The sequence below is a fragment of the Schistocerca nitens genome, chromosome 6 (assembly GCF_023898315.1).
Source record: "Schistocerca nitens isolate TAMUIC-IGC-003100 chromosome 6, iqSchNite1.1, whole genome shotgun sequence".
In the NCBI taxonomy this organism is placed as follows: Eukaryota; Metazoa; Arthropoda; class Insecta; order Orthoptera; family Acrididae; genus Schistocerca; species Schistocerca nitens.
The window spans coordinates 88242531-88270426 of record NC_064619.1 but is presented as its reverse complement, the minus strand read 5'-3'; the positions used below and the strand labels follow the sequence as shown (position 1 = coordinate 88270426).

Genomic DNA, 27896 nt, shown 5'->3' with positions numbered 1-27896 from the left:
ACGCTTCATGGATGGGGTCTTCGTGGTCCTCTGCCGATTTTTATCCGCAATTTTCTGTCGTGTCGTACCTTCCACGTGCAAGTCGCGGCCTCGTATAGTTCCTCCCACGTCCAGGAGAACGGTGTGCCACAGGGTTCTGTTTTAAGTGTCTGTCTGTTTTTAATAGCCATTAACGGGCTTGCTGCGGCCGTGGGAAATTCTGTCTCCGCTTCCCTGTATGCTGACAACTTTTGCCTTTACTACAGCTCTACTGGCGTTGCAGCTGTTGAACGTCAGCTACAGGGCGCTATCCGTAAGGCGCAGTCTTGGGCTGTAGCGCATGGGTTTCAGTTTTCGGCAGCCAAGACCCGTGTTATGCATTTCTGCCAGTGCCGAACAGTCCATCCTGAGCCGCGGCTTTATCTTGCCGACGAACTGCTTGCTGTGGTGGAGACCCACAGGTTTTTGGGGGTGGTTTTCGATGCCCGGTTGACTTGGCTGCCTCATATCCGGCAGCTCAAACAGGCGTGTTGGCGGCATCTCAATGCTCTGCGATGTTTGAGCCACACCCGTTGGGGCGCCGACCGCTCTACCCTGTTACGGCTCTACCAGGCTTTAATCCAGTCCCGCCTGGATTATGGGAGCCTGGCTTATGGCTCAGCATCCCCATCTGCGTTACGGGTGCTGGACCCAATTCTCCACAGCGGGATACGCCTTGCCACTGGTGCTTTCCGCACCACCCTGTGGACAGCGTACTAGTGGAGGCAGGTGTACCTCCACTGCGGTTCCGACGCCAACGTTTGCTGGCCGCTTATGCTGCCCATGTTCTAAGCTCGCCCGGGCATCCTAACTATTGTCTCCTGTTCCCGCGATCGGTCGTCCGTCTGCCAGAACGTCGGCCCCACTCTGGTTGTACAATAGCGGTCTGCGTCAAAGAGCTTCTCTCTGGGCTTCAGGTTTTCACTGTTCCACCTCCTTTCCGGGCTACTTTGCATACACCCCCATGGTGTGTTCGTCGCCCTTGCCTTCGGCTCGACTTGGCACAGTGCCCGAAGGACTCAGTCCCTCCAGAGGCCTTCCGCCGCCGCTTTCATTCCATCCTGGCCATGTATCAGGGCTCTGGCATTGTTTACACTGACAGTTCGATGGTTGCTGGTCGTGTCGGGTATGCGCTCACTCTAGGGGACCGTTCCGAACAACGTTCCTTGCAGGATGGCTGCAACGTTTACACTGCTGAGCTGGTCGCCATCTCTCGTGCCCTAGAGTATATCCGCTCCTGCTCAGGTGAGTCCTTCGTTATCTGTAGCGATTCCCTGAGCGGTTTACGAGCTCTCGACCAGTGTTTCCCTCATTCTCGTCTGGTGATGGCTATTCAAGAGTCTCTGCATACTCTTGCCCATTGCGGCCGCTCTGTGGTCTTTGTGTGGACCCCCGGTCATGTCGGTATCCCGGGTAACGAACATGTTGACCGCCTGGCGAAAGAGGCCACCAGTAAGCCACCTCTGGACGTTGGCCTCCCAGAGACTGATTTGCGGGCAGTATTCCGCCGCAAAATCTTGGCGCTATGGGACGATGAATGGCGCGAACTGACAACGCGCAATAAACTCCGTGATGTCAAGGAGACGACGGCTGTGTGGCGGTCATCCCTGCGAGCCACTCGCAGGGACTCAGTAGTTCTTTGCCGGCTCCGCATTGGCCACTCCCGGCTGACACACAGTTATTTACTGCGCCGGGAGGACGCTCCTCTATGTCGATGTGGGGCGGCTTTGACAGTGGCCCACATTCTGATGGCCTGCCCCCTTTTAGCTGTGGTCCGGCAGACATTTGCGCTGCCTGATACGCTCCCTGCCCTTTTAACAGATGACTCCACTACGGCTGACTTAGTTTTACGTTTTATTCGGGCAGGGGGATTTTATCATTTAATCTGAGTGTTTGTTTTATTTTATTGTTTTGTGTTGATTCTGGCCTTTGGCCTATGGTTTTAAACTGATTTTTTTTAATGTGTTTCTAAGTGGTTGGCTTTTCCTTTTTTATTTCTATGGTCGGCCAACCACCGTCACACTCTGTGTGGTTTTAGTTCATCTTGTCTTTGTCTCAGTTTCTCTTGTTCTGTATCGTCTGTGATCTGTTCTGTTCCTCGTTTTTATTCTCTGTGGGTGTTCTTTGTCTTTGGAAAAAGGGACCGATGACCGTAGCAGTCTGGTCCCTTTAATCCCCCAAACCAACCAACCTTCTACATCTGGTGGTGATTCTCCATCTGAGATAACATGCTGTGTCCTCCCTACCAAAAAGTCCTCATTCCATTTATGAATTTCACTTGATAACCCATATGATCATACTTCTGGCAATAAGTGTAAGTGTGGTACTGAGTCAAAGCTTTTCAGAAATCAGGACATACTCACAATTTCAATAATAAACACCTCTGTGATGCACAAAGACTGTCTTGCAATGTTTGCCACTGGAGTTTGTTGAGCGTCTCTGTAATGCTCTCACACTGACTATATTATATGTTGATAATACACACTGCTGTTTGTCAGATCTTCTCTCTTTCTTACATCAGTAATCCGTGGTAAGGATCCCAGAGTGATGAACAGTATTTCAGAATCGGTCAGACAAGTATCTTGTAAGCCACTGTCTTCGTGTATGAGTTATACTTCATTAAGATTCTTCCTATAAATCTGTGTGGAATCTGCTGCTTTTCCTACTATTTGTTTTATGTGGTCATTCCACTTGTCGCTCTGGATTATTACTCCTAGGTATTTTACAATTCACTGTTTCCAGCAATTTGTCTTCAATAGTGTAGCTGTACAGTAGTGTGTTTCTTTTTATACATATGCTTAGTGTTACATTTATTTACACTCAGGGTCAATTGCCAGAACCTGCATCATTCATCAATCCTCTGTAGGTCATTCTGCAAATCAGTACTCTCTTCTGGCATCAGTAGTTTCTTATAGACAGTCGCATCAGTGAACAGTCTTAAAGAGCTTCCCACGTTTTTAACTAAATCATTTATATATTTTTTGATCAGTAATGATTGCATCATACTTCCTTGGCAAACTTTGGAAGTTACCTTTATAGCTGTTCATTTTGTTACGTTAAGAGCCAGGTGTTGAACTGCATCTTCTAGGAAGTCTTGAATGCAGTCACAAATCTGGTCCGATACTTGGTAAGCCTGTAATTTTTTCATCAAACGGCAGTGTGGGGCAGTGTAAAATGCCTTCCTGAAGTCATGGAACACATCTTCAACCTGAGCACCATTGTCTACAGTGCTGTGGATCTCATGGAGGAATAGGTTGAGCTGAGTTTTGCAAGATCTCTGTTTGCAGAATCCATGCTGATTTTTATAGATTAGATTTTCATTCTCCAAAAAGTCATAATTATTGAGCATAAAATATGTTCCACAATTCTACAAGAGAATGGCATCAGTCATACATGCATATAATTGTATCTGCCTGTCCTATGTCCCTTTTCAAAATGGGAATGACCTGTGCTTTTTTCCAGTTGCTAAGTACCTTCCATTGCTCCAACAATCTACAATAAACTGCTCTTAGAAAGGGAGCAAGTTCTTTTGCATAATGTGTGTGTAACCTTACAGGTATCTCATCTGGTCCGGCTGCCTTTCCATTGCAGAGCAGATGTAATTGCTTTTCTGTTCCCCAATCAGTTAGCTCAGTATCTGCCATTTCGACATTCGTATGATAATTGAAAGGGGGGACTGTGTTAAGATACTTTATGGCAGTGAAAATATTTTGAAAGACTGAATTCAGAAATTCGGCCTTCTTTCTGTTACCTTCAATTTCATTGCCAGAAAGGTCCCTACGTGAATGAATAGAGGATTTCAGACCACTTAGGCCAATATTGTACAAAGATCTTTAAGATGATGCTAGAAAGTGGTATTACACTGTCATCATATTTTTTGTCAAATTTCAAGATGACGGACAACAGCTTGTTATTATGTGCTCCAGTTGCTACTACCACAATTGCATAGTGAGTGTATTTGGAAGAAAAGTGGTGGAAAAGTACCCATACACCTGGCTGAAAATGACTTAAAAGTTCGTGTCACACTCCATCTGTAATATTGGAGTTCAATATGGTGTTGGCCCATTCTTAGCCTTGATGACAGCTTCCACTCTCGCAGACATATGTTCAGTCAGGTGCTAGACAGTTTCTTGGGGAATGGCAGCCCATTCTTCACAGAGTGCAGGCCAGTCCATTACAGGGATGTTAATTGTCATGAAATCACTCCGCCACAGGCCGTGCATTATGAACAGGTGCTCGATTGTGCTGAAAGATGCAGTCACCATCCCCAAATTGCTCTTCAGCAGTGGGAAGCAAGAAGGTGCTTAAAACATTCAATGTAGGCCTGTGCTGTGATAGTGACACGCAAAACAACAAGGGGTGCAAGCCCCCTCCATGAAAAACACGACCACACCACAACACCACCGCCTCCGAATTTTACTGTTGGCACCACACTTGCTGGCAGATACTATTCACCTGAACACAATGTTTTTCCGCTGCTCAGTCATGCACAATATTTATGCTCCTTATACCAAGTGAAGCGTTGTTTGGCTTTTACTGGTGTGATGTCTGGCTTATGAGCAGCCGCTCAACCATGAAAACCAAGTTTTCTCACCTCTCGCCTAACTGTCATAGTAGTTGCAGTGGGTCCTGATGCAGTTTGGAACTCCCGTGTGATGGTCTGGATAGATGTCTGCCTATTAGACCTTTTCAATTGTCGGCGGGCTCTGTCACTCAACAGACGAGGTCGGCTTGTACACTTTTTTGCTGTACATGTCCTTTAACATTTCCATCTCACTTTCACATTGGAAACAGTGGACCTAGGGATGTTTAGAAGTGTGGAAATCTTGCATACAGACTTACGAAACGAGTGACCCTCGCTCACCTGACCACATTCGAAGTCCGTGAGTTCCACAGAGCACCCCATCCTGCTGTCTCACGATGTCTGACTACTGACATTGCTGATATGGAATGCCTGGAAGTAGGTGGCAGTACAATGCACCTAATATAACAAAACGTATGTTTTTGGGGGTGTCCAGATACTTTTGATCACATAGTGTACTTGGATGAAGCCATGGGTGTTATGTCAAGATAATAAAAACATTCAGAAAAATCTGTTAAGAGAGCTGCAACTCCTAATACGTAAATTACTTACAAATGGATGAGTGTATTTCAGTACTTGCTCAGTAAAGTGACTTCTCATATTACAAAAAAGAATACTCTCTTGAGAAATGCTGTTTGTGCAGAAGGCAGGTAAACTGCGACACTGTGATTTCTTGATACAGGAGAGAGCTACTCTAGTTTACAGCACAGCACGCAAATATCACATTGCATATTAACCAAAATAATTCCTGAAACATCTTAAGTGATTTATAAAGCACTAAAGGGGAGTATGTGAAGGTAAATAAAAGTTTAGTACACTATACATGCAATAAGCACTATTTTTATTTTTGAATAATTTAATTAATGGAATTAGTGTTCCAACAACTACAAAATTAAAGTAAAAAACAGATGAAACACTTTTTAACTTGTGGCATCCAGAGTTCAAAAATAAAGTAGATTGGAAAGCTAAGAAAGAATTTTTATTTTAGTGTGATGACCACATCCTCTCTTCTGGCTTGCTGAAACGCTGCCTGGATGTTTCCAGATGTAGAGGTGGATGGCTGTAGCTGTGATTGTGGACATGAAGTCGCCTACAGCATATTCCACCTGCCCATCAACATACAATTAATAGCATGCACTTTACCCTTGCTCTACCCCCACCCTAGTCGAAGCAGATTAATTACAAAAAAGTTGAAGGAACACAACTCAGAAGGCATGTTTACACACACACACTACAGAGATGTCAAATAGATGTAGTGATGCCAGCACTCCAAGTGGTTACATTCACATTGCAGTGAACAGAAGATGAATGACTGTTGTGGTCAAATCTGTGGCTAGTCCCTAGATTTGATTACATTTATTTGACAACAGACGAGATTTGATACAGTTCCCTATTACACCATCAAATTTCTTTGATATAAATATTTGAATATCAACTTTGACAAAGAAATATGATAGTGTGTTGACAAATATTTTATTTAACTATGGTGTTGTTGATAGTTCTAATTGCATTCTTTTGTTCCCTTTCATGTCTGATTAGATTTGAATTATTCATCCAGGGATCATCTCACACTAGCACAGGATTTGCCATAATATAGTGAACATAAATAGCTGAAAATACACATAGACGTAGAAAATATAAGTGTGTTTTATGACAATAAGACAGGAAATAGCCATATCCTTGATGAAGGAACAGTCCCAAAATTTACCTGAAATGATTGAGAAACCTAAATCAGGATGGCCAAACAGAACAAACTCCATCCTCCCAATTAAGAGGTCAGTGCCTGAACAACTACACTGCCTGTATGACGTTGTATGATGATCTTTTATTTGCACATAAATTCCTGTATTTATTGCATTGCCAGTAGGATGTTGAATACCTCTCAACAACAAAACATAACTCAAAAATGGCCATACTACTGAGTAAAGTGAAAATTGTGGTTTGGTTGATACACATAGTCAGCATTAGCATTTTGTCTATCTGGCTGTTTTACAAAGCAAAACAGGTTTTGCAGGTTGCATGCTCATTCTTCTTTTTCACATTATTTCACCCTCATGGTATGTCTTTTACAGAGATTTATTAATCACAAAGTGAATAACTTGCAGTATTTATTTACAAATGTATAAGCTGCTGCTTTTGTTTTTGAAGGGATTCTGGTGTGATTTTCTTCCTTTGCTTTATTTAGCAACAAGCATGGTGTAGAGGCCTTCTAAATGTAAGATTTTTCTTGTAGTATTCGTTTTCACTTACATTCAATTGTTCTTAATTTCTGTTTTCTCTCTCCCCCCTTCCTTTTCATCCTTTAGAGCGGATATTAATATGTCACCATTAAAAATACTTTTTTCCTTGCAAATTCACCATGTTGGCACTTGACATGTTGTTCTCACTTTTCCATTCAATAATGTTTCCATAATTCTGTGTTTGTTCTTATATTCTTCTTTGTGATTGGCATGATCCCATATGTTGATGTATTCTCTTTAAAAAGGCTTACACTGTAAGGCAAGACTGACATGTTAATGACTTTCATTTAAAAAAATTTAATTGATTTATTCATTTGCAGGTGGATTTCTTGCCCAAAAATTTGCAGAATTCACAGTGCAGTGCCCACGTGTTGCCTCTCTCATACTTTGCAACACATTTACAGATACATCAGTCTTTAGCTATAGTGATTCTGCAACAATGTAAGTTAACAAATGGGTATTGCTGATTTTATCTGTATTTTAAAGAAAGCTGTACAAGAGCTATATAATATTGTGCAATATTTGGGCATAACATTGCTTTAGATATTTGAGAGTATATGTTGTTCAAAATTGTCAGGCATCTGAGGATGAAGGGGGGGGGGGGGGTGATTTAGGGGAGTGGTTGCAATTTACACTCTGATCCATTGCTTTACAGTTACAATACTATTGTGGAAATAGACTTACTTTTCATTATTTAAAGGGACAATAAAGAACCCTGATTTTTATTTGGTGGAAAATCTCTTTGATCAACCTGATTTAGGTATAACACTTAAGTGAAGTTGTAAGTTTTGGAAGGTTTATAATAGTAAATTATTGCAGTCATGTATGTAGTTTTTAATGTCTGACTGGACTGCACATCCATTTTCATCAAAATTTTAACCACATGTTCCTTTTTCAAATCAAATTCTTATTTGCTTTTCCAGTTTCTGGATGCTTCCTTCTCTTGTACTTAAGAAAATGGTGATGGGCAACTTTTCAACAAATAAAGTTGATTCCAGAATAGCTGATGCTATAGATTTCATGGTGGAAAGAGTAAGTATAGTTCCGTCCATCAATCTATCTCAAAGTATTGCAGTGGTAAGATTTTTGTATACTTGTTCATTCTCTAAAAGTTGGTATAAAACATTTGTGTGATTTGTGGCAATGAATGTTTGATATAGATATCATTCTCTGTCATTACTGTCACACAATTGGAACAGTCAGTTCTATTACTACATGAAATAAATGAAATGCCACCATAATTTAAATCATATATAAAATATATTCCCAGAAATTCGCCAGGAAATTTTCATTACATTTGCTTCAGTAGGTAAAGAAGCATGAAACTAATGGAATATACACTCCTGGAAATTGAAATAAGAACACCGTGAATTCATTGTCCCAGGAAGGGGAAACTTTATTGACACATTCCTGGGGTCAGATACATCACATGATCACACTGACAGAACCACAGGCACATAGACACAGGCAACAGAGCATGCACAACGTCGGCACTAGTACAGTGTATATCCACCTTTCGCAGCAATGCAGGCTGCTATTCTCCCATGGAGACGATCGTAGAGATGCTGGATGTAGTCCTGTTTAACGGCTTGCCATGCCATTTCCACCTGGCGCCTCAGTTGGACCAGCGTTCGTGCTGGACGTGCAGACCGCGTGAGACGACGCTTCATCCAGTCCCAAACATGCTCAATGGGGGACAGATCCGGCGATCTTGCTGGCCAGGGTAGTTGACTTACACCTTCTAGAGCACGTTGGGTGGCATGGGATACATGCGGACGTGCATTGTCCTGTTGGAACAGCAAGTTCCCTTGCCGGTTTAGGAATGGTAGAACGATGGGTTCGATGACGGTTTGGATGTACCGTGCACTATTCAGTGTCCCCTCGACGATCACCAGTGGTGTACGGCCAGTGTAGGAGATCGCTCCCCACACCATGATGCCGGGTGTTGGCCCTGTGTGCCTCGGTCGTATGCAGTCCTGATTGTGGCGCTCACCTGCACGGCGCCAAACACGCATACGACCATCATTGGCACCAAGGCAGAAGCGACTCTCATCGCTGAAGACGACATGTCTCCATTCGTCCCTCCATTCACGCCTGTCGCGACACCACTGGAGGCGGGCTGCACGATGTTGGGGCATGAGCGGAAGACGGCCTAACGGTGTGCGGGACCGTAGCCCAGCTTCATGGAGACGGTTGCGAATGGTCCTCGCCGATACCCCAGGAGCAACAGTGTCCCTAATTTGCTGGGAAGTGGCGGTGCGGTCCCCTACGGCACTGCGTAGGATCCTACGGTCTTGGCGTGCATCTGTGCGTCGCTGCGGTCCGGTCCCAGGTCGACGGGCACGTGCACCTTCCGCCGACGACTGGCGACAACATCGATGTACTGTGGAGACCTCACGCCCCACGTGTTGAGCAATTCGGCGGTACGTCCACCCGGCCTCCCGCATGCCCACTATACGCCCTCGCTCAAAGTCCGTCAACTGCACATGCGGTTCACGTCCACGCTGTCGCGGCATGCTACCAGTGTTAAAGACTGCGATGGAGCTCCGTATGCCACGGCAAACTGGCTGACACTGACGGCGGCGGTGCACAAATGCTGCGCAGCTAGCGCCATTCGACGGCCAACACCGCGGTTCCTGGTGTGTCCGCTGTGCCGTGCGTGTGATCATTGCTTGTACAGCCCTCTCGCAGTGTCCGGAGCAAGTATGGTGGGTCTGACACACCGGTGTCAATGTGTTCTTTTTTCCATTTCCAGGAGTGTATTATCAAATTGATGTAACACTAATCAAAGAACATACGCAAATGATTGACTGACATTTCAGTTTAAATCACTCGAGGAATACCCAAGGTTGATGGGGACTGACCATTGCTGGCAGTCCTCTATGCTGTAATATAATCAGTGTGCAAACTGAGGAGTGATCAGATGAATTACCGCTCTCTCTACCGTGATATATCACAAGCAGCACCTGCAGGCTGCTTCATAGTTACACCAACCCTTCCATACAGTGCCTTTTAAACCTGTGCCACAACACAGAGCCCAGAGTGACATGGGGAGTCCCCATTTTCCCCTGACTGTTCAACATTATAAGGAAGACAGAAATTAGTAACTAATAACTCACACAAGGAACACAAACAAACAGAATCTACACAAATCATAGCATGTTGCACTGCATTGCTCGATGGGAATCTGATTCTTAATTATCCTTTATGGCAATTGGAACATTCTTCTTGGAAAGACAACTTTCTCCACCATAAGCACTACTCATTCTTCAGTTTAGACAAATTAGAACACTTGAACATGCCAATCACAATGATGATTGCTGAGACATGTCAGTTAGTATTTTGTTTGTCTGATTGTTAAGGTCTCAACTGCCCAGATAGTAAGAATGGCGAAAAGCGTTGCCACAATACAATGAATAGCTGTTGAAGTGTATAATCAACGGGCAAACTCTTGAAAATTTTGCGTACTCCACTTGGCTTAGTCTGCTGTGTGTAGCAGCTCTGTTGGGTTGACTGAGGGTTCTTTAACCTCATGCAGAACTTCATGAATCAAATAATGCTCTTGGTGGTTCAAGTGGGCCACAACTCTGAATTTTAAGAAGGATGCTATAATTTAAAAGTTTGAACATATTACATCTCACAGATTTGATGCTCTTGATCTTGAACAAAACTGCAGTGAAATGAACAATAAATAGTTTTTCTCAGTAGGCTGAAAAGAAGATAAATGACAAATACTATTACTACAAACCACTCTTCGAATAATGAACCAGGCAAACATTCAGAAGGTGTAGATAAAAATTAGCTTCACTTTGTGAGGAAGAAAAAAAAAACAAAAATCAAAGTACATGGAGACTGCCACACAAAGGGACTTTCTCAAAAACTTAAATGCATTAGCAATTCTTTGGCAGTAACAGGTATGATTAAGTCAGGTGAAGGACAGTGTAACGATTTGTGCTGGAGCTAGTGACACCTACAAAAATAGAGCTATGAACATGAATGAAATTTCCACTCTGCAGCGGAGTGTGCGCTGATATGAAACTTCCTGGCAGATTAAAACTGTGCGCCAGACCGAGACTCAAACTCGGGACCTTTACCTTTCGCGGGCAAGTGCTCTACCAACTGAGTTACCCAAGCACGACTCACGCCCCGTCCTCACAGCTTTAATTCTGCCAGTACCTCATCTCCTACCTTCCAAACTTCGCAGAAGCTCTCTTGCATATCTTGCATCATTCTGGAAACATCCCCTAGGCTGTGGCTAAGCCATGTCTCCACAATACCCTTTCTTCCAGGAGTGCTAGTTCTGCTAGATATGCAGGAGAGCTTCTGCGAAGTTTGGAAGGTAGGAGACAAGGTACTGGTGGAATTAAAGCTGTGAGGATGGGGTGTGATTCATGTTTGGGTAGCTCAGTTGCAAGAGCACTTGCCCGCGAAAGGCAAAGGTCCCGACTTCGAGTCTTGGTCCAGCACACAGTTTTAATCTGCCAGGAAGTTTCAGCTGTGAACATGTTTAAATAGCTCTTGAGATTTCTATTACTTCTTACAAATAAAAATATCACTACTTGAATGGACACCAGTAAACAAAACAATTCATAGAATTAGTGATAAATTTAAAAGCACTTATAAGATGCTCAGTAATGTCAAATTAATAGAGGTCAGCTCACTTGATAGAACATGTTTCACCAGGCATGGACTTCACATGGATTGTAAAGAAATGTGCATGGTAGGAAAGTTGATAAGTGAAGCAATTTAAAGTCAGTCCCAAAAGATAGAGAACTGGAGTGATACAGATCATATGTAAAACCCACTACTGAATCAACAGCGGCAATCACTTCAACATACTGCACCAGCTGCGGACCAGCCGAAACTGCAGATACAGCTACATCAGCAGCCAAGAGGGAGGATATTCCTGCCACTTGTTCATCTAACAGAAGCAGTGAAGATTTTTTTATAGACTATTATGCCTCAGCCTGTGCCACCGAAATTGGAAATACAGAAAAATTCTTAACCTGTCCTTGCTGGCAGTAGAATATTAATTACACACCTAAATGTGCAGTCCATCAGGAACAAAATACCTGAAATAGTTGTTGTTGTTGTTGTTGTTGTTGTTGTTGTTGTTGTTGTTGTCTTCAGTCCTCAGACTGGTTTGATGCAGCTCTCCATGCTACTCTATCCTGTGCAAGCTTCGTCTCCCAGTACCTACTGCAATCTACATCCTTCTGAATCTGTTTAGTGTATTAATCTCTTGGTCTCCCTCTACGATTTTTACCCTCCACGCTGCCCTCCAATACTAAATTGGTGACCCCTTGATACCTCAGAATATGTCCTACCAACCGATCCCTTCTTCTAGTCAAGTTCTGCCACAAACTCCTCTTCTCCCCAATCCTATTCAATACCTCCTCATTAGTTATGTGATCTACCCATCTAATCTTCAGCATTCTTCTGTAGCACCACATTTCGAAAGCTTCTATTCTCTCCTTGTCTAAACTATTTATCGTCCTTGTTTCACTTCCATACGTGGCTACACTCCATACAAATATTTTCAGAAACGACTTCCTGACACTTAAATCTATACTGGATGTTAACAAATTTCTCTTCTTCAGAAACGCTTTCCTTGCCATTGCCAGTCTACATTTTATATCCTCTCTACTTCGACCATCATGTCATTTTGCTCCCCAAATAGCAAAACTCCTTTACTACTTTGTCTCATTTCCTAATCTATTTCCCTCAACATCACCCGACTTAATTAGACCACATTCCATTATCCTTGTTTTGCTTTTGTTGATGTTCATCTTATATCCTCCCTTCAAGACACTGTCCATTCCATTCAACTGCTCTTCCAAGTCCTTTGCTGTCTCTGATAGAATTACAATGTCATCGGCGAACCTCAAAGTTTTTATTTCTTCTCCATGGATTTTAATACCTACTCCGAATTTTTCTTTTGCTTCCTTTACTGCTTGCTCAATATACAGATTGAATAACATCGGGGAGAGGCTACAACCCTGTCTCACTCCCTTCCCAACCACTGCTTCCCTTTCATGCCCCTTGACTCTTATAACTGCCATCTGGTTTCTGTACAAATTGTAAATAGCCTTTCGCTCCCTGTATTTTACCCCTGCCACCTTTAGAATTTGACAGAGTATTCCAGTCAACATTGTCAAAAGCTTTCTCTAAGTCTACAAATGCTAGAAACGTAGGTTTGCCTTTCCCTAATCTATTTTCTAAGATAATTCGTAGGGGCAGTATTGCCTCACGTGTTCCAATATTTCTACGGAATTCAAACTGGTCTTCCCCGAGGTCGGCTTCTACTAGTTTTTCCATTCATCTGTAAAGAATTCGCGTTCGTATTTTGCAGCTGTGAGTTATTAAACTTTTTCACATCTGTCAACACCTACTTTCTTTGGGATTGGAATTATTATATTCTTCTTGAAGTCTGAGGGTATTTCGCCTGTCTCATACATCTTGCTCACCAGATGGTAGAGTTTTGTCAGGACTGGCTCTCCCAAGGCCGTCAGTAGTTCCAATGTAATGTTGTCTACTCCAGGGGCCTTGTTTCGACTCAGGTCTTTCACTGCTCTGTCAAACTCTTCACGCAGTATCATATCTCCCATTTCATCTTCATCTACATCCTCTTCCATTTCCATAAAATTGCCCTCAAGTACATCGTCCTTGTATAGACCCTCTATATACTCCTTCCACCTTTCTGCTTTCCTTTCTTTGCTTAGAACGGGGTTTCCATCTGAGCTCTTGATATTCATACAAGTGGTTCTCTTTTCTCCTAAGGTCTCTTTAATTTTCCTGTAGGCAGTATCTATCTTACCCCTAGTGAGATAAGCCTGAAATAAATGTATTTTCTAGACTCTAACACATGCCATGTTTTTTTTTTGTGTCAATGAATGCTGGCTCACACCTGCTGAGACTGCCCAATATATCCCAGAAGGATTTCAATTAGCAAGTTCATACTGTAGGAGCAAAAGTAGAGATGGAGTATTTCTTGTAAACAAAAGCTCTAACACTGAATATGTAAAACGAAAAGTTGGTAAGTTTTGCAAGGAACAAATTTCTGACATTGTTGCAGTGCTATTCCCTAAACCAACATTTGTACTTTCTCTGTTTAATGCCCCCGCCGCCGATGTTAATCAGTTCATATTTCAAATGGATACTACATAAGTACCTGCTGGCAAAATAAAGGCACCACAAGATAACATACATTGGTGATATTAATACATTGGAACTAAATGGGTCGGCAATCCAGTTTATACCCGTATCCTAAGTAAAATTTGCTACAATTTACAATTTGTTAATAACTTTACTAATCCACGTACCTCTTTAGGCAGTATATCAGCTTAACCTTCCATCCTTCTTCTTTATGAATATGTACACATTTAGCACAAATAAATTATACAGGGATTTGTAGATATTACTCTAAAGATATGATTTTTCATTATTTTTATTTTTCGCCAAAGTGGACAAAATTTTCATAAGTCGTTCAGAATGGTAGGCAATTGATTTAAAATCACTTGTCAGCAGGAAATACTAAATGCTTCATTTATAGGTAAAGTGTTTCATTGTGAAATTCTATTTCTCATTTTTACAAACTTCACTCAGGTATTAAATCTTTAAAACACTCGGGAACACAAAGCTCTGTGTTACATGTCCTACAGTAAGTAGTATCTGGTCTCTTTCCTCAATACCTTTCCTGCAGTTTTCCCTTGTTCCCAAGACACCTTGCATGTTCTAGCTGGGTTTGTTTTCTTTTCTGTTGGTTGCAATTTCTCTGGAAAATGACATGCTGTGAGTCTGTCTGCACTTGCAACTCCAGATACTGAATGTGTATCTTTATTTAGTTCCGCTCCTCCCTTTTGAACTAATTGCTTTGCCAATTTACACATAAAATCTGCTGACGCACACTTTTTTGACATTTCAATATTGTGAATAAAGTTGGCTTTCACAAATGCCCTCATAAAAATATGGAAGAAAATGTTTTTCCACCATTTTACAATCTTTTGCTGGAAGGAATGGTAACTCATCAGCTGGTCTCCTCAGTCAACACCTGTTTTTGACAAGCTGTAGACAAGTACAACTTTGGCTCTACTACCTGAACTTATAAACTCCCGGATTTAACACTGACACATGAAGCAGTCATCTTATGCTGTGTTCACAACTTGTGTACATCACATCTATGTTTTCTTTTCAAGCAGAAAAGGTGTTCTTTGTGATGAAATGTCATTTCTCCTTTCTTTAGTTTTTGTTTTATTAGGTCTGTAGGCAAACCTATCCTGTTCATCACAGTTCAAATTCCCAATGTATTTCTTTCCCATAGGACTTTTCTTTCCCAGGACTTGTATAAAATCTGTCCTTGTATACCACATGTCCTTTTCCTAAGTAAGAGGAACATAGCCTCAGCAGCAGGGATTTGACAGAATTGTCAACATTTCGTTTTCCTCCAGTATAAGCATCATCATTGCAAATGTAACTTGTTTGAGCATCAACAGTTTTATCCCATATGTCTCTGGTTTGTCTTTCACATAGACATGGAATCCAGTTCTTCCTCAAAAAAGACATATTGCTTCATCCACAGTTAGATTTTGTGATGGATAAGACTTTTCGGTATCTTTCTGTGAAAAAGTCCCAAACAGGTCTTAATTTATGCAGAGGGTCACGACCTGGTTCTTGTTGCGATATCCATAGCACATTACTGTTCACATGTCACATGCAGCATCCCCGCCCCCCCTTCCCCCTCTGTCTCGCTGGTGCGCACCACCAAACTTTTTCAGCGTTGTATTCCACAGACTGACCGCACAAGCAAGCTGATGCTTCCGTGGACCCCATGGAGCAGGATCCTACTGCTCCTGGGCCCTGTAGTAGTGACTCTACGCCGGCTGTCACTCGGCAGCCACTGAGTTGACACATCTCCATCTCTTCCTCCTCATGACTGTCCTCCAATGGAATGTTCACTGCTTTCAGTCCCACAAAGAGGATTTATGGCTTCTTTTAGCATTGCAGCATTCCCTTGTAATCCACCTTTAGGAAATGAATTTGCGTCCTCATGACCACTTCGAGCTTTCACATTACTTACTGATTTGTTCTGACCTGCCCCCTGAGGTCAGCATTCTGTCTCATGGGGGCATCATGCTGCTCATATGGGATGACCTTCATAGTCAACCGTTCTCCCTGACTACCTGTCTTCAAGCTGTTGCAGTTCGCCTTTTCCTTCCCCGCCTGACTTTCTCCCGCTGTACCATTTATGTACCTCTGTCCTTCGATATCACCAGAGGAGACTTCCTTTAGCTTATTAGGCAGCTACCTCCTCCGTTTTTGCTACTCGGCGACTTTAATGCCCATCATCCCCTTCAGGGTTCTCCCAGGCCCTCTTGGCTGACCTTCTTAACCAACTTAACCTCTTCTGCCTTAACACTGTAGCACACACTTTCCTTTCCGACTCCTTGCACACCTTTTCCCATTTGGACCGCCCCTTTTGCAATGCCCAGCTTGCCCAATCGCCTTTAGTGGTGCATTCTTTCTGACACCTACTCGAGTGACTATTTCCCATGTGCTCTCCTTTTCCTGACTCCTACCACATCTGCATGCACACCCAAATGACAGCTTACTAAGGCTGACTGGCAGCTTTGCTCCTCCCTGGCAACCTTCAAAGAACAAGGCTTTATAACTTTTGCTCATTCGTCGCACTGTTCAGTGCAAAAGTTCCATCTACCTCAGTATGACGTCAGTTCACATTCCCGTTTCTCTGCAAATGTATGTACTATTAGTACGTCAAAAAGGCAGTGTTGATAAATTGACAGCTATACTTAAGTTGCAAAGTTCGCGTAACTCTAGTAGCCAGCTAACCTGTAAATATCTTACAGTAATTTTCAGGCGGAAGGTGGTTGCTTCGTTCCTTTAGCAAAATGTCAAAATTCGAATACAAGCCTTTTTATTTCCATTAGCTCAAATGGAAAAAAAATCTGCCATCAAGCCTGAGTGTAATTAACTAACAAAACTACTGCTCTCAGTTCACAGTTCATGCAATCCAGATCACACGTAAAGCTGCCAGAATTTTACCCAAGTCAGTCCCAGAATGATTATACGATCTTACAGTCAAAGTTCCGCTACTAATAGCGAGTTTCACATTCGGTCCTTTTCAGTGAATTTCTTTAACAGAAACTGTTTGCCAAATATTCCCTATATGAAAACAGAACATGCCATGCGGAATTTACACACAGACCGAAAGTTCACACATGGTTATCTTTCCAACAAAACAATTCCAAAATTTCCCACTTTCACCAAACTGTTCGTAAATGCAACTGATTTCGTGGCAACACGCTCTAGACACGAGAAACCAATTAAGTCTTCATTTTACACATAATGAAGACTGAAATGTTCAACATGACCTGCACGTCCAATAGCTGACTAGCGACTCCGCCACTGCCGTTCCTTCCAGGGCCTATAACTACTTGTAATGTGCGGGAAATGCTTAACTCTGATTGGTTTTTCGAAATGACCAGCCAATCAAAACAGTCCTTCGTTCTTTCTTGTGCTAAAACTGTCTTACACCAATCAACATTCACAAATGCATTTATGTCATTTCAATATACAAATATTAATATAATGTTTAACAAAACCAAACAAATAGAAAACTGATCTTGCAATATCTTTAGAAAACTATTCTGGCTGCCTTCTTACAAAATAAAGTACCCTTGGACATAAGTCATCAGCAATTGGGGTAAAACAGCTTTCCCACCACACACGTACTCACTCTCACTCACTCTTTCATATCACAACAACAAAACAAATAGTTATTAATGTGTTCTTGAATTTTTTTGTTACAAAAATGAAAAGTAGTTAAAGTTTTTAAATGTGAAAATCCTGATTAAATGGTGCTGTCCATTGAGAGTCCTGAAAATCTTTTCTAATGATAACAAAAGATAAACTATTATATATCCTAACTGGATTTAATCTTATAAGTGTCAGTTTTTGATTTTTTAAGTAAATTTCTCTAACTCCGAAAGTATGCCAGCTAGAAAGCTGAGATTTTTACACAATCTTCTTTTTAATAACAAAGAGCAGTATATTGACTTTTAACTAAATTAAATAATATTTAATACAGCTTATTTAGATTCTTAGGGGCTTGAATATTCTGTCACTTGAATTGACACAGGTACCGCTTCCCACAGCTTGGCTAGTGACAGGTGCGAATGAGTCATACTTAGATACGAGCAGCTGTTTCTACCACCAACGGCTCCAAAGCTAAGTCGTAGTGCAGTAAATGCTATTGCATATTGACTCGCGACCTTACAGTGGCGTTCTGTAGTTGGCCATCTCGTTACTTTGCCCACCCATGTCATGAATGGTTTTCTGCAGAAAATCCAGACTGTGGCCATGTTTCTCGATTTGGAGAAGGCCTACGACACCTGCTGGAGAACTGGTATCCTCTGTACTCTTTACACGTGAGGCTTCCTTGGGTGCTTTCCCTGTTTCCTTCGGGCATTTTTACAAGACAGAGTTTTCAGGGTGCATGTGGGTTCTGCCTTATAAGACACCTTTATCCGGGAAAATTGGGTGCCTCATGGTTCCATCCTGAGCATCGTCCTCTTTGCTATTGCCATTAATCCTATAATGGCCTGTTTCCCGCCAGGCATCTCCAGCTCTCTTTTTGTATATGATTTTGCCATCTGTTGCAATTCTCCACAGACCTGTCTCACTGAGCGGCATCTTCAGAGCTGTCTTGATCGTCTTTACTCCTGGAGTATTGACAATGGCTTTCGCTTTTCCCCTGACAAAACCATCTGTATGAATTTCTGGCGGCGCAAATGTTTTTTCCCACAATCTCTGCATATTGAGCCTGTTGCCCTTCTGTTCATTGAAACTACAAAATTTCTGGGACTCATGCTCAATAGGAAACTCTCTTGGTCCTCCCATGCCTCTTACGTGGCAGCCCGCTGTACGCAGTCCCTCAATCTCCTACGTGTCCTCAATGGTACTTCCTGGGGTGCTGAACGAACCAGTCTCCTCTGTTTGTACCAGTCCTTTGTCCGTTTGAAACTAGACTATGGGTGCTTTCTTTATGTGTCTGCATGTCCATCCCTCTTACGCTGTCTCAACACTATCCACCATCATGGCATCCGTTCGGGCACGGGCGCCTTTTACACCATCCCGGTTGAGAGTCTGTATGTCGAAGCTGCTGAACTACCACTGCCCTACCATCGTAACTTTCTCCTCAGCAGGTATGCATGCTGTTTGTGTGCCATGCCTGGCCACTCCTCCTATGCCTCCTCCTTTGATGATCCCTTTGACCATCAGTATGGGGCTCCTCCCTCTTCTCTGTTATCTCCTGGACTCAGCTTTCGCCACTTTCTCTGGCAGCTTAACTTCACACTATGTGCAACTTACCCAGTGGGTGTGACCCCTTCACCACCTTGGCATTGTGAAGCGGCCAATGTTAACCTTGGACTTCATTTGCTTCCTAAGGACACTACTCCAGCCTCAGTCTCTCCTCCAGTTTCACAACCTACATATGGAACTTCGAAAGAGTACCTTTTTCTACACTGATGGCTCTCGTACTGACCATGGAGTAGGGTGTGCCTTTGTCATTGGCACCCGTGTCTTTCGATATCGGCTTCTGGCACACTCCTCAGTATTTACAGCTGAGCTCTTCACCTTGTATCAGGCCACAGAGTACATCCGGCAACACAGCCTTTCCAATTGTGTTCTCTGCTCAGACTCACTCAGAGCTCTCCAAAGTCTATGTGCACTGTACACTGCTCAGCCCTTAGTGCAGCGGATTCAGGAAAACTGTCACTTGCTCACTCTTCGTGGAGGCAATGTCATGTTGCTGTGGGTCCCTGGTCATGTGGGTCTGCCAGGAAATGATGCTGCTGACGCAGCTTCCAAGACTGCAGTCCTTGTACCTCAGCCCACAAGTACCTATATTCCATCCGACGATCTCTGCATTGCCGTCTGTCGGGCAGAGATTATTTTAACTCAGTTGCGTACTGGGCACTGCCTTTTTAGCCATTGTCATTTGCTAAGTGGCGCTAATGCATCTTTTGTCCACATTGCACCTAAATTTTAACTGTCCGCCACTTCCTCTGGAATGCTCTCTCTCTCTCTCTCTCTCTCTCTCTCTCTCTCTCTCTCTCTCTCTCTCTCTCTCTCTCTTTTCTCTTTCTCTTTAACAATTTACCTTCTAGCTTGGGTTTGCCATCTGATATATAAGCCATTTTAGCGAATGACACGTGGGCTGTCAACCGTGTTTTACTTTTATCCACCGAAGCCATATGGTGAAGGCCATCTAATTTTTGGTTTTGGACCTCCATTTCTGTTTTTTTAGCCCTTTTTCCGCGCACATGTTTTTAGCTGTCTCCTATTCTGTCCCCCCCAGGGGGTCCACAACTCTTTTGTGGATACGTGCGTGGCGAGCACGGGGCCCCGAGCCATTGCAGCCTTCTTTCTCTCCCGGGCTGCATTTCCTTTTCCTTCCCCTCCTTTCCCCTCCATGCTCCTTTCCCCTCGCCCTCTCCTCTCCCACTATTGGTGTCCTTGCTTATGTTGGCCCCCCTATCCTCCTGGTTCTGTTGGTTTTACACTCCGGCTTTGTTGCGTACTCGTCTCCTCCTTTTGGCATTCCTTGGTCCCCCTCTGGGGTTTGACCTCCATTCCAAAATTTCTCCTCCGTAGTGTGAGCCATTTGGGGAAGAGCACCTTACCTAGTGTCTCCGACGTGCGCCCTCCTAGTACATTCCACCTTTTCTTTCACGTCGTTGTTTGATGCTAGGGTGCATAGCCAGCACGGTAGCCAGCCCGTGTGGTGGGGTCGCTATGTACCCTTTTGGTTGAGCCCCCTGAACACACAGGGATCACACTTCTGATACCTGAGCTGTGACCTCCTCATGCATGCCTTGGAGTGGTTGCTCGTCATCCTGGAGCATCGGAACTCCCGGCAATGGCCGCCGTGCCAGACGGCCCTCGCTGTGGCTGGGTGACGCCCGTGAGGAGAGCCCCTGATCGGAGTGGGTGGTATCAGGGCGGACGCTATGCAGATGAAACGCATACGGGTCCAAAACTCTGGCCGTTCTTCTGCGGCCGTCTCTCTGCGTGGTACTGATTCCTCAAGTGCTGCTTCTCTTGCCCCTTCGGCCTTCCCTTCCATGGCTACCCCCTGGGAAGAGGGTCAGGCCCGTCGTCTAGGGGCAAAACCTTTCCCCCGTTATCTAGTTTGCACCAGGACTGATGGAGATACTTTCACCAGTGTCAAACCTTTATTCTTTGTGGAACACATTGAAGACAAGTTCGGCGAAGTGGACTCCCTGAGCAAGATGCGGTCGGGTTCGTTGCTGATAAAAACTGCTTCAGCTGCCCAATCTTTGGCCCTTCGTGCCTGTACCCATCTTGGCACAATTCCTGTGTCCATTACCCCTCACCAGTCCCTAAATATGGTACAAGGTGTGATTTTTCACAGGGACCTCATCCTTCAAACTGATGAGGAACTTCGGGACAATCTCGGACGGCGGGGTGTTCACTTCGTTCGGCGTGTTCAGAAGGGTCCTAAAGATAATCGTATTGATACTGGTGCCTTTATCCTGGCCTTTGAAGGGGATACCCTTCCTGAGAAAGTTAAGATTATGGTCTATCGCTGTGATGTGAAGCCGTACATCCCACCTCCTATGCGGTGTTTTAAGTGCTTGCGTTTTGGCCACATGTCTTCTCGCTGTTTCCGGGACCCTCTCTGTGGTGACTGTGGACGTCCACTCCATGAGGGGAGTCCCTGTGTTCCCCCTCCTGTATGTGTAAATTGTCATGGTAGTCATTCTCCACGTTCACCAGATTGCCCAGTCTATAAGAAAGAAAAAAAGATACAGGAGTATAAGTCCCTCGATCGTTTAAGCTACACAGAGGCCCGTAAGAAATATGCAAGACTGCACCCTGTGTCCATGCCATCTAGTTATGCCTTGGTTACATCTTCACCCCTTCCTCCTCCTTCCTTACCCCCATCCCGGACCCCACTCCTCCCCCCCTCCCCTGCAGCTCCCACACCTTTTCCTCTGGGCGCTGCTCCCCCTCCCCAGCCGGAGAAGTGTCCCACTCCTTCGGCGTCTGCCGGTCAAGGGCGCCTCTCCCGGGATGCCCCTTCCCGGCACCTTCCAGGTCAAAGGTCTGCTGCCGCGTGGCGACTGCGAGAGCCGCGGTCTGTCGGCCCCCAGGTCGCCCGGTCTCTTTCTGTTCCTGATCTTGCTGCAGCTGGCTCCTTTATGCCACACAGCCCTCCTCGATCTCAGCCTGAAAAGAAGAAGAAACATAAGTCCCGGGACAAAGAGCCTCTGGTGTCACCGGAGGTCCCTTCCCTGACTTCACAACCGGATTCTGACCTGTCATTCATGGATGTCGCCCCCTCCTTGTCGGTGGCGGGTGGGGACCCGGCGGTATGACTGGATTTAGCGTGTTCAGCCCTCATTCAAACCATTGTTCTGTGGTTCTCCAATGGAATTGTAATGGCTACTATCGTCACCTTCCGGAATTGAAATCCCTTCTTTCGTCCTACTCTGCAGCTTGTGTGGTTCTCCAGGAATCTCATTTTACTGATGCTCACTCACTGACCCTCCGTGGGTTCCGTGTTTTCTGTCGCAATCGGGTCGGACCCTTGCGAGCTTCTGGTGACATTTGTACGTTGGTCCGTACAGACATTGCTAGCACGTGGATTCCTCTCCAAACTACATTGGAAGCGGTTGCTGTTAGGGTCCACTTAGATTCTGCAGTCACGGTTTGCAATCTTTATCTCCCTCCTGACAGGACTCTTACACCTGCTGCCTTAACCACCCTTCTTCAGCAACTTCCTCCTCCCTTCCTCCTCCTTGGGGATTTTAATGCTCATCATCCTTTGTGGGGCAGTGCCTTTCCATCTAGACGAGGTCTTCGTATAGACCAATTTATTGCAGACCACGACCTGTGCCTTCTTAATGATGGCTCCCCTACTCATTTCAGTGCCGGTCATGGTACCTTTTCTGCCATTGATCTTTCTCTTTCTTCTCCCTCTCTCCTCCCTTCATTACACTGGTCGCCACACGACGACCTTTGTGATAGTGACCATTTCCCGTTGATTATCACGCTCCCTTCCCGCTCCCCGATGGACAGGTTACCTCGTTGGTCTTTCCACCGCGCCGATTGGCCTCTATACACTGCACAGGTCGCGTTTTCTCCCTCTTTGTCGGGTTGTATTGATGACGTCCTACATTACGTGGCTGACGCGATTGTTCGCGCTGCTAACCTTGCTGTCCCGCGCTCATCTGGACCATTTCGTCGCCGGCAAGTCCCGTGGTGGAGTACGGCCATTGCCATTGCCATCCGTGATCGCCGTCGAGCTTTGCAACACTTTAAGAGGCACCCATCCGTAGCCAGCCTTACTACCTTTAAACGCCTTCGCGCTAAAGCCCGTTATTTAATCAAACAGAGCAAGCGGATATGTTGGGAACGATTCGTTTCTTCCCTTGGTTCCACTGTCCCTCTGTCACGGGTATGGGCTACACTTCGCTCTCTCCAAGGTTGCCATCGGCAGTCCACCCTACCAGGCCTTCACCTCCCAGATGGCATTTGTACGGACCCATTAGTTATCGCAGAACATCTTGTGACCCATTTTGCAGTGGCATCAGCGTCAGCCTCCTATCCAGCTGCTTTCCTTCATCAAAAACAGCAGGCTGAAGCTCTCACCTTATGTTTCACCACTTGTGAGTCAGAATCTTATAACGAACCTTTTACTGAATGGGAATTTCTTTCTGCTCTATCTTCTCATGATACGGCCCCTGGCCCAGATTCCATTCATAACCAACTGCTTCAACATCTCAGTGCTCCACAACGGCAACATCTTCTTCGGGTGTTTAACCGTATCTGGCTCCAGGGTGACTTCCCTTCTCAGTGGAGGGATAGCATTGTGGTTCCTGTCCTTAAGCCTGGTAAGAACCCCCTATCTGTTGACAGCTATCGGCCAATTAGTTTGACCAATGTTGTTTGTAAGTTACTTGAACGGATGGTAGCCCGTCGGCTCACTTGGGTCCTCGAATCTCGGGATCTATTGTCCCCTTACCAGTGTGGTTTTCGAGAGGGACGATCTCCAATCGATCATTTACTTCGCTTGGAATCCGCAGTTCGGCAGGCTTTTTCCCAGCGCCGCCATTTGGTTGCAGTGTTTTTTGACCTTCGCAAGGCCTATGACACGGCCTGGCGCCATCACATCTTACTAACCCTTCATCAGTGAGGTCTTCGGGGCCCACTCCCGACTTTTATCCGCCAGTTCCTGATCCATCGGTCATTCAGAGTTTGAGTTGGTACTGCTTTTAGTTCTCCACGGACCCAGGAGACGGGCATCCCACAGGGTTCTGTCTTGAGTGTCCTTCTTTTCCTCATTGCTATCGATGGACTTGTGGCCTCTGTCGGTCCCTTGGTCGCCCCTGCCCTGTATGTGGATGATTTCTGCATTTGGGTTAGTTCCTCCTCGACGGCATGTGCAGAACGGCAGCTCCAGGTGGCTATACGGCGTGCCTCTGCATGGACCCTCTCACACGGGTTTCAATTCTCTCCTTTAAAATCGCGGGTGGTCCACTTCTGTCGCCGTACTACGGTCCACCCTGATCCAGAGCTCTATCTCGCTGCACAACGATTGCCTGTGGTTTCACAGTTTCGTTTCCTGGGTCTTCTTTTCGACAACAAGCTCACTTGGTTGCCCCATATCAGACTCCTGAAGGTAGGATGTTTCCGTAAACTCAATGTCCTTCGCTTCCTTGCCCACTCCTCTTGGGGTGCGGACCGTTCCCTCCTCCTCCATCTTTATCGTGCTCTAGTTCTGTCTCGTTTGGACTATGGTTGTCAAGTTTATGGTTCAGCTGCTCCTTCCACACTGCACGTGCTGGATCCAGTCCACCATCGTGGTATCCGTTTGGCCACCGGTGCCTTCCCTACTAGCCCTGTTGATAGTCTCGTGGTTGAAGCTGGGATCCCACCCCTTTCTGTTCGGCGGTCCCAGCTTCTGGTGTCTTATGCCCTCACTATCCGTTCTTCTCCCACTCATCCTTCCTATTCTATCCTGTTCCCAGACCATGGACGTCGCCCACCCGACTCCCGCCCTCGGGCGGGTTTACCGGTTGGGCTGCGCCTTGCGTCTCTTTACCGTGATTTTCAGCTTCCTTCTTTGTCCTGTCTTCCTCGCTCCCTCCCCTCCACCCCTCCTTGGTTAGTTCCTCGGCCTCGAATTCGGATGGATCTCCGCCGCGGTCCGAAAGATTCCATCCCCCCGGTGGTGTTCCGTTCCTTTTTCCGCCAAATTTTATGGGAGTTTCGGGATGCTGTTGTTTTTTACACTGATGGCTCTAAATCTGCTGATCATGTTGGGTATGCCTTCACGTCCTCTGTTGGAACGGAAAATCATCTGCTGCCACCTACATGTGGGGTGTTTACTGCGGAATTGATGGCAATTTCCCGGGCCCTTACCTTTATTAAACAATCCCCACACAACCGCGTTTTGTTATGTACGGACTCGATGAGTGGCCTTCTTGCTATTGACCGGTGTTTTTCGCGCCATCCCTTGGTCTCTGCCATCCATGACCATCTCGCTGATATTCACCGTGCTGCTTGTTCCATTGACTTCCTATGGGTCCCTGGCCATGTGGGTATCCCAGGAAATGAGCTCGCTGATCGTTTGGCTGGGGGAGCAGTTACTTACCCCCCGTTTTCTGTAACCCCTCCTGCAGCGGATTTACGGCTTCACATCAAATCCCACTTCGCACAGTCATGGGCCAATTCTTGGGAGGCTACTCCACTGTCTAATAAACTTCGTGCAATTACGGTGACACCAGGCCCATGGCGTTCTTCCTTTCGCCTCTCCCGAAAGGACTCGACCACACTGTGTCGTCTCCGCATTGGCCATACCAGGCTGACCCATGGTTTTCTTTTGCGTGATGAGCCACCCCCGCTATGTGGTTGTGGAGCCTTCCAGTCAGTGGCCCACATTTTGGTTGATTGCCCCCTTCTTTTGGCTCTGCGTGCTAAGTACAGACTCCCCCACACTTTACCTTTGATGTTGGCTGACGATTCCCGGATGGTCTCTCTGGTTCTCGGTTTCCTCCGGGAGAGTGGTTTTTATTCTCAGTTTTAAGGTTTTTAATCTCTCTGGTGTTGGGGCAGGGCGGTGAGTGTTTGGGTGTCTCCCACTGTAGGCAGTGTTCAGAGATTCCCGATTCACCTCCCTGACCGGAATCCTCTTTTCTTCCCCTTTTACTCTTTTTTACCCTTTTTTTTAAGGCTTGGTTAGTCTTTCTATTCTCATACGTATTTTCTGCATTATAGCAGTTGTACCTTTTAAGTCACAGGTGGTCTTGCCTATGCTGCTTCAGCATAGTGTTGGGTTCGTTCTCTTGCCGACTTCCCTCATTTGTTTTTACCAATGACAACGTGACTGCCCTTTTACGTTTTTCCCTTTTTCCGTTTTATTGTTCTGACTTTTCCGCGATGTCCCGTTAGCAGAATGGAGTATATTTGAATCAAGGGACTGATGACCTCGCTGTTTGGTCCCTTAAACCTCAAACAACCAACCATCCTATTCTGTCCGTTGGGACTGATGTATAGTAGTTTAGCTCCTTTCTGTGATCGTGTTCTATAGTTTTGACTTGGGTGCATATGACCCCAGTTGTTTTTTGCGCCCTAAAGCAAAACAAAACAAATATTCAGCATCCTGAATATGGCAAAAAAAAGTCTTGTAACATACGCTGAGAAGCAAATGGTGAAGCAAACACAGGGTCTTCACACCAATAATCCCGAAGATTAGCTTTCTTTACAACACACACATGCAGAAAGATTGCAAAAAATTGATACACTTCATGCATCCTCACTGCCCTCCATTTCTTCCATGAAGATTTTGGTTTGATTCTGTTCTGACAGCAATGTCCAGAAATAGTATCAGTAGCATGTATAATTGTCGCTGACATTACTTTTAGAAACATGCTGTGATCAAAAAATAGCAACAAGCAGTCTAGTTCTTTTGATAATTTATTGACAGGAACCTGAACTCCACTCATTCATTCAAACAGAGGTAATTCAGGGAGTGCATCAAAATAATACTACTCATGGTGAAGGGTAGGCTGTTGAACTGAATGACAAACCTGACTAATAAAAACTTGTGCATTAGCTTCTTCATAATCACTACCATATTTTCTATCAGCAGCACAGGTTTTGCTCTCCAGCTCATGTGAGTCATCGTAGTCTTCTGAAAAATCGCCGATGTCGTCTGAAAGTTCGTCAAGTTCTGAGCCATAGTGCAAGAGTTCTTCAGTCTCTAAGTTTGACAAGCAATGTCTGTTTACAAAATTGTTGAGGCTTTCGTGGCCACTTGTTGACAAACTGCCTATTGGCTTCTGTCTCGGGTTCTTCGGCCGACGTTCATCTAATGATTTTTCTGACGTTTCGCCAGCACGAGTGGCTGGCATTGTCAAAGCTTCACCCTCCATTGCCGGTGGTGAACTGGAGCCGAGCTCGCGGGCGCAGGCTATATGTACCTGGCGCGCCAACGTCCGAGGGCTTCTCCGCGGTCATTTCCGGTGCGGTTCTCCTCTTGCTACCTGCGACGGTCGTTCGCTGCAGTACGGGAAGCCAGGATCCGTTGACCTTAAGGCTTTCCTCTTTCTTGTTCAAACTGTTCGCGTGTTTTTGTATTTCTACAGCTTCTCTGAACAAGCGCGTGTGATAGTGCTTCTCTACAGCCAGAACTTCCGTGTCGGCGAATTTTATTACATGGTCGGTCTCATTCAGTGCGTGCTCTGCCACGGCCGATTTCTCCACCTGCCCCAACCTGCAATGTCGCTTATGCTCTTTGATCCTGGTGTTAATGGATCGTCCAGTCATTCCGACATAAACTTTTCCGCATGTGCATGGTATGCGGTATATTCCCGACATTGCAAGTGGGTCTCTTTTCTCCTTCGCCGATCTAAGACACTCTTTGATCTTCCTTGTCGGTTTGAAAATCGTCTTTACGCCATGTTTGCGCAATATACGGCCGATTCTGTCCGTCACTCTGGGAATGT

At 45.1% G+C, this 27896-nt stretch overlaps 1 protein-coding gene across 1 annotated transcript in view; it reads left to right on the top strand.

The window, feature by feature from the left end:
- LOC126263055 (maspardin-like) overlaps positions 1-27896 on the top strand; it is a 99119-nt gene that overhangs the window by 33080 nt on the left and 38143 nt on the right. Inside the window, exons 4-5 of the mRNA XM_049960032.1 lie at positions 7161-7281; positions 7764-7872. Coding sequence (XP_049815989.1) covers positions 7161-7281; positions 7764-7872 — 230 coding nt within the window. The remainder of the gene's footprint in view (positions 1-7160; positions 7282-7763; positions 7873-27896) is intronic.